Genomic DNA, 17,124 nt, shown 5'->3' with positions numbered 1-17,124 from the left:
CAAATATACACGTTACAATAGTGACGTTTTTCTCAATATATATATGATGTACAACTGCGAACCAAAATTTAATTTAAAATTTATACATTCTTTGCAATTTGCGAGACACACACACAAAAAAAAAAAATAAATATTATTAAATTATTTAAGAGGTTTCTTATATTGTATATATCTTTCTCTATATAATATAAAAATAAAATGCAAAATATTATATATATATAGTAAGTGAATTTTATAAAAATTTGTACCTCAATATTTCATTGCATATAAATATCGAAAAGGTAAAAGATAATAAAATACCTAAATCATTTATTTTTCCATGCATGTAAATATAGGATTAATGCTAATTTGTCATATTATTATTTATATACCTTTTAATAATCTTTAAAATGTATACAATTTTTTATTCTATATAAACATCCATAATATAATAAAAATTTTCCAACATACAAAATGCCATATATTTTGGCTACTCCGGGAATCGAACCCGGGACCTCTTGCACCCGAAGCAAGAATCATACCACTAGATCAAGTAGCCTAAATGATTATTATTCATTTTAATAATTCAAGTATATTATATGTTTTTTATATCCAAAATAATTTCCATAGTTTGTTATTTTTCCTCTTTTGTTTTTTTTAAATTGATACAATCAATTTTATGTAAAAATATATAATTCGAAAAAAAAAAAATCCTTATAAATATGTGTTTAAAAAAATAAATGTAGCTTGTAAATAAAATGTCATTTATGAGCATAATAAAATTCGAAGAGTAAGGGAAATAGGATCACATTGGAAAACTGTATTTAATAATACAATTTTCTAGTAAATGTTTATATTTTTTTTAAATTATCAAAAAACCGAGATTAATAAAATTGTTGAAAAATTCGTTAAATAAAAAATATACAATCTTCCACTATGCATATCCATTCGTAATTGTAAGTTAAAAATATTAATGATATAGTGAATATTTATTGATGAAAGTTCAAAAATATATTAAAATAATAAATAAATGAAAGAATCAATGAAAAAATTATTGAATAAGACATGGTTCTTAATTTTTACCCATCTTTGAAACTGTCGAACGGCAAAGAGCAACTATTCCAAGAGAGTGTTTGTCTTTCTTAAAGAAATATAAATTAGTGTTAACTCCTACTCCTTTTATGCTACATGTATTTTCTTCTTTAGAACATTTTATAAAATTATTTCTAGCTTTTTGGAAATTTGTATGAAATTCCAAAGCAAAACCAAATACAAGAGTACTATTTTGAGGACATTCAAAATCTAGGTATCCATCATTTTGATAATTATTTGGATCAACATATCCCAGATTTTTTATTTTAGTAAAAGTTTGTAGATCATCTAATCCTGTAGTTGATTTCTCTACACATGCAATATATATCATACTTTGTTTAAATTTTTGATTTTGTAAAACAGCTGAGCAACTATTTTGACCTGTGCGGCAAGGATAAAGATCTACTGTATTAGCAGATGATCTACCTATTCCTTTCATTAAAGCAAATCCGAATAAAATCACAGAATCTTCAGGACATGTTGCTGTTGTTTTAGTTGATTCATTTTGTTCTACTACCTGCTTTATAAAATATAATTGTTTTTCTGAACATAGACCCCATATTCTTATATCTGAATATTTATTTGTAAACCCATTTCCACTACATGATTCTTTCATTTGTTCACAAGCATTAATTCCGATAATTTCGTTTAAATTTTGATTTTTATAAAAATCTAAATTTAGGGAAAATCCCATTAATATAGTACTACCAATTGGGCATGTTAATAACCCAGGAGGTGAACCATGATATATTTTTTGAATAGATTTTTCTAAATAATTACCAATAGAAATTTCATTATTATTATATTGATTTTGGTCAAATATTTGTACTCCATAAGTTAAACCATAAAACATTAATGCATCATTATAAGCTTTTATCATATTTGGATCGTCCATAAAAAAACTAAATGGCAATAATTTCGTCCTTATAGGCATAGAATTTTTATCTATCGAATCTATCCATTTTTCAAAAAATGATGAATCATCTATATTTAAACCTGGATGCCCACCAAGTATAGACACTGTTTTTGATCCATGTATTTTATTTATAAATTTTTGGACTTGTTTATTTCTTTTTACAGATAATCCCATTTTATGAAAATAAAAATCAAATATTGTTTTCATATTTAAATTATTTTCTTTTATTTTATTATATTCTTCTTTTTCTATATTTACCTTTATTATAATTTTACCACCTAAATACATTTCATGTGCTACATGCGTACCATGAAGTTTAAAAAAAGTCATCCATTTATTTACATTTTTTTCACATTGAGGGGTATGTGATTTGCTTATATAATATTCATATGTACATTCATTATCTTCTTTTAACCCATCAAATGTATGAGGCAATTTATTTAAAGCATTTCGAAAATTATCTGTAAATTCCCACTTTGTCATAGTTGTAGGTATACCAGTATAATATCTTAAGCAATATATCTTCATCATAAATATAATCGAATTTTGAATTTTTAATTTTTTTAATGCATTTTTATATCCCGCAGAAGCTGAAAAAGAATATGGGAATATAGAAGGAGTACTTACTTTAACATCTGATAATAATTCTAATTTATATTCTTCTAAACTTTTTATTTCTTCGACATTTTTTGATTGGTTACATGAATGCTCTGGAATTATCCATGGAATTATTTTCTTTTTACTACTAACAGTTTTATTATTGTCACCATGTTTTATATCATCAATGTTCGAATGACTGTCTATGCTGCACTCATTTAGTTCGATATTATCATTGTTATTACTTATATCAACATCTTTAATGTTTATTTGAAGAACTGGGGCTCTAAATCCTGGATCTACATTTAACAATGGGTCACCTTCTGGGTTTCCCATAATAATGTCATATCCTAATCCCAAATATTTTAAGGACATATCTACATCTTCTTTGGGTAACGCTTCATTTTGGGAAATTTCATCATCGGTATCCCAATCTTTCACGCTTATAAAATTCGCATTTTTATTGTTTCTGTTTCCATCATTTATTGAATTATGTTCATTAATATTTGGTGTTAAAGCGTCTGATAAATCAAAATCTTTAAATTTTTGTGGAACTCTTTTTTTTTTTTTATTTTTAAAACTTTGTTTAATATTTGTATAATTATTTACATCAGGCTTATAACCATCTAGTAGCACATTCCTTAAATCAAATTCATTTCCCGTGTCTAGCGTTTTATTTATACTTGCTTTTTTATTTTTAGTGCATGTCGTATGTTTTATATTTCTGTTATAATTTCCTTTCTCAGTTACATCACTTTTTTTATATGTTCCCTCATTATGATATATATTATTCCCATCAATATTGTTGCTATTATATTTCATATCATGGTTGTCAAATGGATATTTTATCGGAATATATTTTTCTGGTTCTAAATAATTATCATCATCGAAATCAGTATTGCTATCATCTAAAATTGGCACGATAAAACTATTTTTTACATTTTTAAGATTATCAATATAATTTTTGTTGTATTTATCCAAATGATCATGAGAACTAATAATACTGTTTTTTGTATTTGTAAATTGTGCATTATTCGTGTTTGTGTTTAATTTTGTTTCATTTTTATTAATTATATTATGTTTTATTTGAATAAAATCTGTACCTCTTTTAGGATTTTTTATTAAGGAATTATCTTTATTAAATTTCTCAAGAGCATTGATATTATTATTTCCAGACGATTGTTGTAATACATGTCTTTTACCCAAAGAATATAATTGATTGTTTAATAATCCTTTATAACTATTTTTCAATCGTTCATTTTGATTAACTAAATTTGTATTTGTAATATTTGACTGTTTTTCATTTATCAAATTAGCAACGTTGTATTCTTCGATACTGTGTGTATCATCACTTTTAGAAGTATATAAATTTTCACTTATTTCACATTTTATATTATATATTATAATTTGCACTAAAATTAAATGAAAAAATATATCTTTTACAGATATTGTCATGAATGATATTTATTATTCTTTATATTTTAATGAAATATTTATGAACTATAGACCCATTCTTTTTTGAGAAAAAAAACGGGATCCTAATTATAGAACAATTTATTATTTCCTTTAGTAAATATATATACATTAAAATATATGGAAATAACACACAAAAATGTTATTTTTTTGTACAAAATAACCTGCTTAAAGACAGATAATGGATTACTTTTATTTCACAATTGATGGTATATATATATGTGCCAGTTACATTATAGTGTAATAAAACACATACAAATATATATATATATATATATATATATATATATATTATATATGCGCCGGCACCCTTAATAAAATGAATAAATATTGCATTTTATGCATATAATATAATTATTCATTGTATATTCTTATCATAATATCGCTATGATTTTTCTATATATTTTTTATTTAGGTGTTTTTAAGACAATAATAATTTTTAGTTTCAAAGGATGCTTAAACAATTGAAATAATATACTTAATATCTTTTTATATATATTTCTTTAATGCAAGATTTAATTTTATTATAATATACAATTTTTTTAATTTTATCGAATTTGTGCATAACACAAATATTCACTGTAGCATATGTCTATAATATGCATAAAAAAAAATTACGAGAAAAAATATATTATAAATTTACATAATGAATAATTTATATAAAAAGAGTATATGCTATGTTTATTTCAATTTTGATTATCCTATATTAATGGTAAAAATATCGGGATTATTAATACAATGAAAATATTTTAAGACAATTTTAAACCTGCTATTTTCCATGTGCATTTAAACAATATGCGGACATTGGAAAATCTACATACAGCCGTGAAAATGAGGTAATATATATACATTCATATATTAATTTCACTCAATGATATTTTTAATAATGAATATAAAAACGTTTCAAAGGTGAAATAATTTTTTGCTAGCTCAAAACACATTGAAATAAAAAATATATTTAAAATATTTTTGTTATTTTATAAGGGATTCCAAAGTTAATTTAATATACATATTATTTTAATATCGTTTATTTTTTATATTGGAAATCATTATACTATTCGAAAAATTAAAGATCTTTTACAATATCATAATATGAAAAAATAGCCTTAAAGCTATATAAATAAAATATAGGCCAAAAATTTTATTTTTTTTTAAAGTTACAATTTTTTAAAAGTGTAAAAATGAGAAAGAAGGAATATATAAAATATTTATGTTAAAATGTCACTCACAAAATGCTAAAGAGATAAATATATATATTTTATTATGGTATCTTTGGGCTAATCAACTCATGTCATAATATTTTAATTAATGTCTTCATGCACACTTGTGAATAACATTGTTGAAATAATTTTAAATGATATGAAACTTTATGAACAAAAAAAAAATATATAGTATGGTGAGTCTCATATATTTATATTTTTACAGCTGTATTTACGCTTAATCCTCTCTTGAAATAAAAATATGAACACATCATAAATATAAATGCCATGCAAAAAAAATAATGTAATATTTGTTCTGATCAAGTGCTACACACTATATGCACATGTGTATTGGGTGTCTAGCTTAATTTTATTTATGTTGTTGTAATGAGCTACATGTGGTTTATACCAATGAACAAATGCAAATAATAAAAATGTTAATAAGTTTTTGTCGATTTTTACATGTACAAAAAAAAAAATGAGGTAGCTATATACATAATAAAAGAAAAAAAGAGCTATTTTTTTAATTTATTGCATTATTTTTATGAACAATGTAATTATAATTATAAATTTGGCTTAAATTATTAGCTGTTTATTATATTTTTGGGTTGGTAGGTATTATTTACAACTTTATTTTTACACAATTGGATTTTTAATAAAAATTAAAAATAATAAAATTTACAATAAAAATGAAATAAAATAATATCTTTAATTTTTATTTTGTAAAAACGTTATATGTATTTTTAATATAATTTTTAATATAAATTATAAATTACATAATCTTTAAATATAATTTTCTTGTTTTTTTGTGTCTTTTTTTTACGATTGCACTTTTATATTTGTTTTTTGTGAAATAAATTTTATAATATAATTTAAAAAAAATATATTATCATTCAAACTGTCTCCTTTATAATTAAAATATACAAAAATGAATAAATTAACAAAATTGTCAGTTATATCATCTGTCCTTGTATTTTTTTGCTTTTTTAATGTTCTATGTTTGAGAGGCAAAAATGGATCAGAAATGTCGAAATTTCTTGAAGGTGGAGTCGAATCTTCCAATCGTATAAAAAACAGTTTGTCGTCATTTATATCCGAATCTGCATCACTTGATGATATTGGAAATGGATTAGCCGAAACAATTACCAATGAAATCTTTAGTGCATTTCAACAAGACTCATCATCATTTTTGCAAACCCAATTTGACATAAAAAAACACATAAAAGAAAATGCAAAGAAAGTACTTATTGAAGCCATAAGATTAGGATTGGAGCCAGTTGAGAAAATTGTAGCAAAATCTATTCAACCTCCTAAGGTCAACCGTCATACATACTCATTGGTGTCACCAATAGTAAAAGCGCTTTTTAACAAGATAGAAGACGCCGTTCACAAGCCAGTTAATGATAATATATGGGAATATGAAGGTGGTGATGAAGAATATGACGAAAATGAAGAAGAAAACTTCGATAATGATTTCTTTAATTAAGACTAGTTTTATTTGAGAAACATATACATTTAATATCAATGATAATAATAATAAACAATATTATTGTGTAACATTTTATAGTTTTTTGTATTGCATAATTACAGAAACTATATTATATTTTTAATATATAAATACATACATATGTATATATAAATGATGTTTTTTATATACTATGCTTTTTTACCTTATGATTTAAAAAATATGTTTTTCGTTTTTTCATTATTATATTTCTTATATTTTTTATGTGGATTTGATTTTCTTTATTTAAACACATTTTTGATTTTAATAATAGAACATAGATATTAGATATTTTGAATTTTATTATAATTATATATCATTTTTAATTCCGTTTATTATTTTTTTTCTTTAAAAACAACATTAAGTGATAATCGTAATATCTTTAATAACAAAATGTATTAAGACAATAATTTCCAGATAATTTGATAAAATAAATTCACCAAATAATTCCAAATTTAATTAATAACGGTATTATAGTTAAAACGGAGTTCATACTAATTTATTAATTATATATACAAAGTAAGGAAATATGTGTATTAGACACCAATTCCTATGTATTTTTTATATACTATTAAAAGCTCAATTGCTCAAAAAAAAATCATTTCTTCTATAAAAAATATATAGGATTACATTTAAAAAAACTTATTTATATTGGACATTTAGGCAAAACGGGGTGTATATTCAGTTCAATGCACACCTAGTTATTATCATTAAATATGAAAAAAAAAAATCAATTGCATCTCAATCTAGTTAATACTTAACTAATATTTTTAAAATAAAGAAAATACACCTTGCACATAAAAAAGAAGAAAAAAAAAAAAAATTGTATATGTGCACACTAAATTTATTAATTTTTTTTATCATAAAATATATAAATTGTGAAAATACACTAAAAATTGTAGATTTTAGTAAAAATTACTTACGGATTAGATATGTGCAAAATACGAAAATTTAGCAAACGCAAAATATATATAAAATAAATATAAAATTAATATCCGTAATATATATATTTTAAGACATTTTTTTTTAAAAGCAGCTTTTTTAAAATCGTATTTAGTGATAATTTAATGATATAAAAATATTTTTTATGTTTTACATATTTATGAGGCAATTATTTTGATTAGGGCTATCGTTTAATATATAAAATTTTAAAAATTGAAATAAACAAAATAAGCTATATAATAGTATAAGCAAATATATACTTATAAAGATTAAACTATTTACATTATAATAATTAGTAAAAAAAAAAAATATATACTACACACAATGAAGCGTATTAATATTCCAACATCAACCATAGGGTGTCTATTATTATTTTTTTTGAGCTCTCAAAATGCTCAATACGAATGCATGAATATAAAAGGTTCATCAAATAATGCAAGTGGAGACAAGACAAATTTTAGCGTTCAAGATGGAAAATTAAATACAAAATGGAGTGACAGTGGATATAGTTTTATGGATCTCATAAAAAATGGCTACGTGAAAAATAAAGACTTAGATGATATTAAAGATGACCTAGCTTCTGAATTAGCTACAAAAATCCAAAACACTGTAAAAAATTATATAAAAGAAGACAATGATGAAGATGAGTTAAATGATGAGGATATAAAAAATTTGAAGATTTATGTAAAGGAAATTTCTGGATATGTAGGTTTAAAAGCAGCAGACTTATTAGATAAAAATTTAGAAAATGCTCTTAAACCTCTTATAGAAAATAAATCAGAAAGTAAATTAAGTAACGAAGGAACAAGCAGTTTTAGATTTAATAATGAAATTATTGACGATGAAGACCCTGAAGAAGAAATTGATCATTTTGCAGATGAATTAGCTGATGAATATGAAGTTAAGCAAAATGAAAATTTAGAACAATATGAAAATTTAGATCAATACGAAAATTTAGATCAATATGGAAATTTCGATCAATATGAAAAGGACATAAACCCACATCATTAAAATTAATATGGAATAATAACTAAACATGCTCACGTATTTGCGCCAATATATGCGCATACATATGTATATATGCATATTCCAAATGGTCAAGGACAATTTTTGTTGTTGAACTTTATGATTTAAAAGTATAGAACAAAAATTTGTAATAAGAAACTATTCATAACTTCATAATAATTATAAAAATATGAATTTTTTTTTTTTTCTTTCATTTATTTTATAAATGCCATTTATATTATCGTAGTTAATTTAGAAAAATAATTTTTTTACAAATTTCGTGATCGTCATTATGAGTATATATTGTTTTATTATTTTTACATTCATTATATTTTACGTGTGTATGGCGCATCAATTATTCTCTACATATTGAGTAAATCAAAATTCTTTTATATGCATATCCATATTTTTTTTCCTACTATTATTTATGTATACATTTTTGCATAAGCTTGTGCACGAAAATACACATAAAATATCTATACATATAGACATATTCGAAACACAACAAATGTAAAAAAAATAACTGAGAGGAACTTAACAAATAGAATAGCTTATACAATCGTTTTTTTTTTCATTTTTTTATGGAAAAAGTGTACACTATTAATATACTAATGTTGTAAAAGTTATGGATTAAAATATGCTCTTTTATACTAGATTATAATTATATGTTTCTTTAAATTGAAAGAATTATTTTTAATTAAAGACATTATGATGTTATATTTAGTTATTACTTTTTTAAAAATTGTTATTTTTTTTAACTATGAAAGAAATTATAAAGCATCACGTGTATAGTGAAAACACATACACACATGACGAATTATGTTTTTTTATAACTCCCCATTATATTAGTTTATAAAAAAAATTAACAAATAAATGGTGATATAAATATTATTTTAAATTTAGTGTAAATTTGATTTAATTTTGTACAAATATAATTGGGATAAATAACACCCCAAGCAACAAAAAAATAAAGTAAATAAAATAACAAAATAGGATATAAAAAAATAAAAAAAGCGAATAAAATGGAATATATCCATTTGTCCACAAGTATTAAAAAAAAAATATATGTCAGTTCTTCATTTTAAGAATATTAAAAATATATTTAAGAATGCTTTGAACTGAAATAGTAATTAAAATTTTGTATAAATTATAAAAAGGTAAACTTTTGAAAACTGCATGATTTACTGTAATTGAAGCAATATTATAAAAGAAAAAGTAGCATATAAAATATATTTTATTATGAATATTTTTTTTGTCTTCTAAGCATTTAAGAGATCCAAATATTGGGAAAATTAAAAAGAAATATAAAAAATATATTTTAAGAATAAATGATGGGAAAATTAATAATATTAATTGCGGCATATAAATTATTATATTAACCAATATTTTTATATAAATTGGTAATTTAATATTTTCTGCAACATTTTCCTTAATAATAGATTTGACAAAAGTAATACCTAAGCTTACTGATTCATTTAATTTTAATTTATCTTTTACTATGTTTACTATTTTCATTAATATATTACTTCTTTCAATATAGCCCATATCATTACTATTTTTCTTGTTTTGGTCGTTTTCACTATTTAGTCTAACATTAAATAAGGAATATAAAATTACATCCAATATACTAATTATAGTATTTTTCAATGCTCGAACTAATATAGATGATTTGTAACTTTTTAAAAATACGAATTCGTGAATTTTTTCACTAACATTAACACATATTGTAAATAAAACAAAATATTCAAAGATATATGATCCTTTATTAAATCTTTTGAAAAAAAAAAAGTAACTTAAAAAATTCAAAATATTAATAAATAACCAATATTCTAATAAAATTAAAACATCATAATACATTTTATCTTTATCATCAATATCTTGAGAGGAATTTGGATGTTTCTGATTTTCTGATTGATTTACTAAGCGGTCTTGTATACTTTCCTTGTTTTCAGTTTGTAATGAATCTTTTTTTTTTTTTTTTAAGCCTAACTTGAAATTTTCAAAACTAAAAGGGAAAAATGTTTTATCGTTTTTCTTTTTTTCATCTTTTTGTTTATCATCTTCGCCAATATATTTTAACTCATTTTCTGTCTTATCTGTTATCATAGCTTTATTATCATCAAGTTGATGGCTATCACATATTTCATTTCCTATTTTATTTTTTCCCTTTCTATAATGCAATCCTGGATTATTTTTTTCTGATTTCATAAGAATGTTTTCTGTTGATTTATCATCTTTCAACATATTCGATTTGTTAGAATTTTCACCATTTTCTATAATATATTTTTCAGATATAGAATCTATAAAACATTTATTTATATTTGGTAAATAAACATATTTTCCAATAATAATAATCGAATATAATGATGGTAAGGGGAAAAATATTGAATAAATAAAAAAGTGAATAAACTTGATTTGTATTGTTTTTATTAATATTAAATATAGTAATATGCTTATAATATATGGAAATATACGGAACAAAAAGCTATTTAATTTGAATAATTTTTTTAACAAATATTTATAAATTTTTGTAATTTTATTTAATGTGTATTTTATAACTCCTGCATATATAAGATATAAAAATACTATAAAAGAAAATACTAAACTTATTATATATTTTTTTGTAGTTGTATCTAAGGATAGATAATATGTTTTTAATTTAAAATATGCCCATTTAAAATATGGCTCAAGAATTATAAACCATAAAAATAAAATTTTTAGTAAAGATATTAATGTTATTCCATAGGCATATAATATGCGATAACCCGATTTACTAAATACTGATATAAACATTTTCGAATTTTCAAAAAATTCAATAAACAATGAAATCCCGTCTACCTCTTTATTATTATATATTATATTACTGTGATTTATTTCATATAAAAAATATTGAAACATATTTGTAAATCTGTTTTTAATTTTATTAAACCGTGTTTCATTTTTATTTATATCATCATTATAATCATAAAAATCTCCATTACGTATAATCCCCAAATTCATTTCGCAAGTTTTACCAGGAATAGAACATGATATTTCACCATCTATTTTATTATCTTCTATCACATTTTCATCAATATCATTACCATAGTTTCCATTTTGATAATTGCTATTAGTTCCGTTATCTTGATTTGGAAAATTATAATTTAAAACGCCATGTCTATATTTTCCTCGTTCATATAGTACTAAAATTATACTAACTATGGATAGTATTAAAAATATGGCGCATTTCTTGAACATTTTATTAATGTGCATACATATATAACATTCTCTATATCTATAATTATATGTTTATTATTTTATAATTATTATAGTATGAAATATATTCATTATAGGGAATTTTATGAGAAAATAATATATTATTATACATATTTTTTTTTTTTTACTTTAATATGTGTTTTTAATTTTATGTCTTGTTAACTTGATATTCAATAACATTGTCCTCCCTATGCTTATATAATTGAAATTTGATTTTGTATACAAATTTGGTAAACAAAAATGTTTTAATTTTATTTAAACAAGTTCAAATATACAAGTAATAATTTTAATCACCATTTAGCTGTTTAAATCATGTTAACTAATATAAATTTTTGATAAAGTAGTAGCACTCAAAAAATAAATATATATATTACACATATATGTATGTATTTAAATTTTTTGGCGAATAGGCATATTATATATAAGTATATAGATCTTAGATGTTTGAGTGATGGGGATAGTCGTATTCGAATTTAATGATTAAAGCATTGACTAAAAATAAATAAATTATGAATAATAAATTTAAAAATTTTTAATATCAAAATATTGGTCACTTTTCAATGATGATACTTTAATTTATGTAATAGTATATATTATATATACATATTTTTAGGTTTTCTAGTTATATATCTTGTTTCTATATTATTATTATTATTGCTATAATTTTTAAAGATGTGTAAAATGGCTTTCGAATTTGCAATAGTGCAAGCAAACCTCTAAGTTATTTAAGAAAAGTTGTATTCATAATTTAGAAAACTAAACTTCCACAATTTTGAAACATATCTTTATATTTTAATTAGTTCTCAATGCTTTGCTCTTTAATACTTTTAGCGCTTAAAAAAAATATTTTTTTTCTCTATATTTTTTTATTATTAGCAGTTTTTTATTTTTTTTATATAACTTTAAAATTTAGTTATTTATAACATTTTTGAAGCGTATATAAGTATATATTTTGTGCATATGTAGTAAAAAAAAATATATACATACGTAAACACGTACAATAGAAAAGTTTTAAGTTAAAAAAATAAAGTTTTTCGTTTTTTTTTATTTTTATATATAAAAAATAATATAATATATTGTTTTACAAAGTTAAGGGAAATTATAAAGCCCACGAAAATTTAACTACTTAACATGCATATGAAGATATGTATATAAACAATTAGAAACTGTTTATGGAATTATGAAAAGAAAAAATCGCATAAATTTTATTGTCTGTAAAGTCTCTTTATTGTTCTAATGAATAACTTATAAAAAAATAAATATAAATATTATAATTACACGAAGTGTACATTTTTTGCTATACTTCTTTAATCCTAAGTATAATTTATATTTAAGGGTAAGCAATTTTATTTTTGCTATATTTTTTTTTTTTTTCTTTAATTTTTTTTATATGTCATGTTTTTGAATTTGAAGAGAATATCACGTTAAATTAAAAAAAAAAATTCTCGAAATTTCTTATTTCATATTCATAATGTTATATGCCGGAGTTCATATCAGTAAAATGTGTTACTCTCGTGATGTATAGATTATATAAGTTTAAAATAATATATATATGAATTATCAGAAAATATATTTATGAATTTTATGCAGAATTAAAAGAGGTAATTTTTTATATACATAGAAAACTATATGCATGCATATTAGTTACATATACAAAACATATTCAAGTTGTAAAAAAAAAAAATGAACAGAATAGAGTCCGTATATATAAATGATGACAATAATGATATATCAAGATGGAATATAATATATCCTAATTATTTAAATAAAAAAAAAAAAATAAAAGAAGGAAGAAAAATAAATATAAATTTTTGTGTGCCAGATCCATCTGTTCATGAAATATCATTAGCATGCAAAGAATTAAATATTCCATGTGTTATAGAACAAAATAAATGTTACCCTAGAGATTGGTTAGTAGAAGGAAGAGTACGAATAAAAATACCTATTATAGAAAATGGAAAGACAAATAAATTTGCTTTGATGAGACAAATTGGTTCTAAATTACAAACAATAAAAACAAATGTAGATTATAATACTTCTATTAATCAAAATAACTTAACAAAAAAGAAAAAAGAAAAAGATAAGGACAAAAAAAAAAAAAAAAAAACTTAAGCATAATAAAATTTAATAACATCATCCCAAATTATAATAAGGCTTCAAAGTATTATCATTATTATTATTATTATAATTTTAAAGATAACTAGTTGGATCTATACATATCAAGCCCTATATACATACACATGTGTGTATAATCATTACGCAATGATTTTCCGAGGATATATAGATCAATATAAGATAATGATTAAATTAGAATGCTGTATAAATAAATTTGTTATTTTGCTGTATTTCATAATAGTGTCTTCATTTGTGTCTGTAAACATTTAATTTATTTTTGTATATGTTGCTTTTCATTTATTAAAAAAAATATTATAACTTTATACTTTCTAAAAAATATATCACTATTTTTTACTTGCATGATTTTCTTATGACAATAAAAATATATATACAAAAAAAATATATTTATATTTTTTTTGGAATTAAGACATTTTTTTTATTTGAATAATATTATATTAGTTATTATAATCGCCAAAATCGACAAAAAAAAATAATAATAATATATAAAATAAAAGCCAGGAAAAAAAAAATAAAATAAAAATTGTGAATAATTATTTATTATAAAGAATATATTATATATCATATATGTTTAACAAAATGAAGTGTTTATAATTATGAAAAAAAGTTATAGATATAATTATATGTAATAAAGGCGTCTTTATATTCGGTGAAATATTGACATTGATCTATTATATATACGTGTAGTATATACATGCATTTTTAATAGTTTATTGGCGAAATTGTACTCGTCATAAATGCTTTTATTAGTTCTGATGGCTCTCTATTTTCAAAAGAAATTTGATAAAGAATAGTAATGAGTGGGAATTTCTCGGTTAATTCTTTCTTCTTAATCATAGCATAGGCATATTTTAAGGTGATAATTCCCTGTACGATAAAATAATGAGCAGAAATAAATAAATTGATACACTTATATTTGAAGTAGTTTCACATTTCTTAAAATGGACTATATGCACATAATTTTAAATTACTTATCAATTATTTTTATTTAAAAAGGATGTATTATATGAACATTTTTTTATGCAAAAAATAATACTAACCTGTAACTTTTGGCCATTCAATAGTTCAACTTCTAATTGTTCCCATGATTTTTTTGGATTACTTCTTACAAATTCAGCAGCACATCTCGCATTTCTTCCTGCTAAGAAGGATGTTATAATATCTGCAAATCCACAACTTTCAAAAATTATATTTTCGTTAAATTTTTCAAAAAATGTTTTTCCAAATAAAATAGTTTCATTAATTCCAATTCTGATAATTGCAGCTTTAGAATTTGTACAAGCTTCTAATCCGTCACAAAAACCTGCAGCCATTACTATGACATTTTTTATGGCTCCAAATAACTGTACGTTCACAAGGAAAGGAAAAGGAAGCATGTATATACATGTATGTATATATTTACATAGACATATACATTTATTGTGTTTAACACATGAAGAGATTAGAATGAATACATTACATTTTATTATTATAATATTTTCCTTCTTACTTCAACTTCGACACTTTCATTAACACAGTTAATTTTGAAATAAGGAATATCAAATACTCTTTGCCAAATTAATAATCCTTCTTTATCTTTCCCTCCTATTGTAGCTTCAGAAAAACGTTCCAAAGCAATATCCTATAAAAAGACAAGATATGTATAATGAAATATCAATTTGTTTAATTTATATATTACAAGCTAATAATTCCCCAAGTGTATGTATTGATTAAATTTATTCATCATTTTTTTTTACAAAAAATATACATGGATATAAGTATATAAATAAAAATTTATTTTTTCCGTTATTATAATATTTATACTAACCATAGCTATATTTGCACCTGATAAGGCACAACATGGAATATCTAAGGTATTAGAAATTAAATTTGAACAAAGAATTATTTTATCATTTTTGAATATAAATCCTTTAGTGAGTGATATTGCTTTTACATGTTTGGCTATTTTAATTGATTTATTTTCTTTTATTAAATTTAATAGGCCTTCTAAATATTGTGATGGAGTAGTAAATATTAACAAATCAGAATTGTTTATAACATAAGATAAATCTGAATTTGCAACAACATTATGTGGTAATGATATACCTTTTAAATATTTTATATTTTCATGTGTTTTATTCATAATATTTACTATGCTTTCATTATTTATCTTTTCATCTCTACACCACATTTTTACTTCATTATCAAGTATATAATTATTTTTTGCATTAGTCCCAACAATTTTGCATATAGCGCTAGCCCAGTTTCCGCATCCAATTATTGATACCTACTTGTATAAATGACGAAAAAGTGTAGAAATATGTATATCCTGGAACATCCACAAATGTGATTTCAGGTATATATAACATTATGTTCTCCTCATTTTAATGGGACATTGTATATGTATCTACGTATGTATTATTTATGTATCTATTTACATATTATTTATGTATCTATTTATATATTATTTATGATATATTCTAGGTGGGATATAGCAACAAACCCATTATAACTGATATATACTATTCGAGAAAAGGAATAACCTCACAAAACTTTAGTTTTATTATCTCATTATGTAACTTTATGAATATACTTATTAGTACTATTTTTTATAATTTTACCTTGAGAGGGCCTTCTTTTAGTTTATCAAAAATGCTTCGATGCATCATTTTTTTTGAAAACAATATATTTTTATATAAAATTTGTATATATTTTTTTATTATAAATATTTTTTCAAAAAAATAGGTAATGCTTAAGCATTTTCTATTGTATTGTATTGTATTATATATAATTATACATTTTTATTATATATTTTGATTTTCTATTTTTTTTTATTTATTTAAGTAATTTTTTCAAAGTTATTTTATTTAAAATTAAAAAAAAAAAATATTTTACTGTGAAGTAAAAGAATGGAGCATTAAAAATCTTTCGAAATATATCTGATATTACTATTTAAAAGAATAGCAGTATAAATAACATTTTTTCCTTTAATTTTTGAATGCTATTTTATATATAATTTTTGTATTGTGATTTTAGTAATAGTTTGCTCA

At 21.8% G+C, this 17,124-nt stretch overlaps 6 protein-coding genes and 1 non-coding gene across 7 annotated transcripts; 3 read left to right on the top strand and 4 right to left on the bottom strand.

Annotated features, from left to right (window-relative positions):
* Positions 1-466: 466 nt before the first annotated feature.
* On the bottom strand, positions 467-538 carry PY17X_1434800. The gene has a single exon. It is a non-coding gene; the product is annotated as a tRNA-Pro (tRNA).
* A 513-nt stretch (positions 539-1,051) lies between these two features.
* PY17X_1434700 (perforin-like protein 2) lies at positions 1,052-4,039 on the bottom strand (the record flags this gene model as incomplete). Its single annotated transcript, XM_724521.1, has 1 exon — positions 1,052-4,039. One exon carries the CDS (start codon positions 4,037-4,039, stop codon positions 1,052-1,054), a length of 2,988 nt encoding a protein of 995 aa, XP_729614.1.
* A 2,145-nt stretch (positions 4,040-6,184) lies between these two features.
* PY17X_1434600 (cell traversal protein for ookinetes and sporozoites) lies at positions 6,185-6,742 on the top strand (the record flags this gene model as incomplete). The annotated part of the gene is made up of 1 exon (XM_022957568.1): positions 6,185-6,742. The coding sequence occupies one exon, from the start codon at positions 6,185-6,187 to the stop codon at positions 6,740-6,742; it is 558 nt and encodes a 185-aa protein (XP_022812938.1).
* Positions 6,743-8,026: 1,284 nt separating this feature from the next.
* Positions 8,027-8,713, top strand: PY17X_1434500 (male development gene 1, putative; the record flags this gene model as incomplete). Its single annotated transcript, XM_724519.1, has 1 exon — positions 8,027-8,713. One exon carries the CDS (start codon positions 8,027-8,029, stop codon positions 8,711-8,713), a length of 687 nt encoding a protein of 228 aa, XP_729612.1.
* Positions 8,714-9,775: 1,062 nt separating this feature from the next.
* PY17X_1434400 (conserved Plasmodium protein, unknown function) lies at positions 9,776-11,959 on the bottom strand (the record flags this gene model as incomplete). The annotated part of the gene is made up of 1 exon (XM_724518.2): positions 9,776-11,959. The coding sequence occupies one exon, from the start codon at positions 11,957-11,959 to the stop codon at positions 9,776-9,778; it is 2,184 nt and encodes a 727-aa protein (XP_729611.2).
* A 1,686-nt stretch (positions 11,960-13,645) lies between these two features.
* PY17X_1434300 (uncharacterized protein) lies at positions 13,646-14,074 on the top strand (the record flags this gene model as incomplete). The annotated part of the gene is made up of 1 exon (XM_720964.3): positions 13,646-14,074. The coding sequence occupies one exon, from the start codon at positions 13,646-13,648 to the stop codon at positions 14,072-14,074; it is 429 nt and encodes a 142-aa protein (XP_726057.3).
* Positions 14,075-14,797: 723 nt separating this feature from the next.
* Positions 14,798-16,743, bottom strand: PY17X_1434200 (glycerol-3-phosphate dehydrogenase [NAD(+)], putative; the record flags this gene model as incomplete). The annotated part of the gene is made up of 5 exons (XM_022957566.1): positions 14,798-14,962; positions 15,136-15,438; positions 15,585-15,716; positions 15,903-16,361; positions 16,696-16,743. The coding sequence occupies 5 exons, from the start codon at positions 16,741-16,743 to the stop codon at positions 14,798-14,800; spliced, it is 1,107 nt and encodes a 368-aa protein (XP_022812937.1).
* Between the last annotated feature and the right edge of the window lie 381 nt (positions 16,744-17,124).

Source organism: Plasmodium yoelii (genome assembly GCF_900002385.2).
Source record: "Plasmodium yoelii strain 17X genome assembly, chromosome: 14".
Taxonomy (NCBI): Eukaryota; Apicomplexa; class Aconoidasida; order Haemosporida; family Plasmodiidae; genus Plasmodium; species Plasmodium yoelii.
Note: the sequence above shows the minus strand (reverse complement) of the source record. Positions and strands in the feature narration are given on the sequence as shown.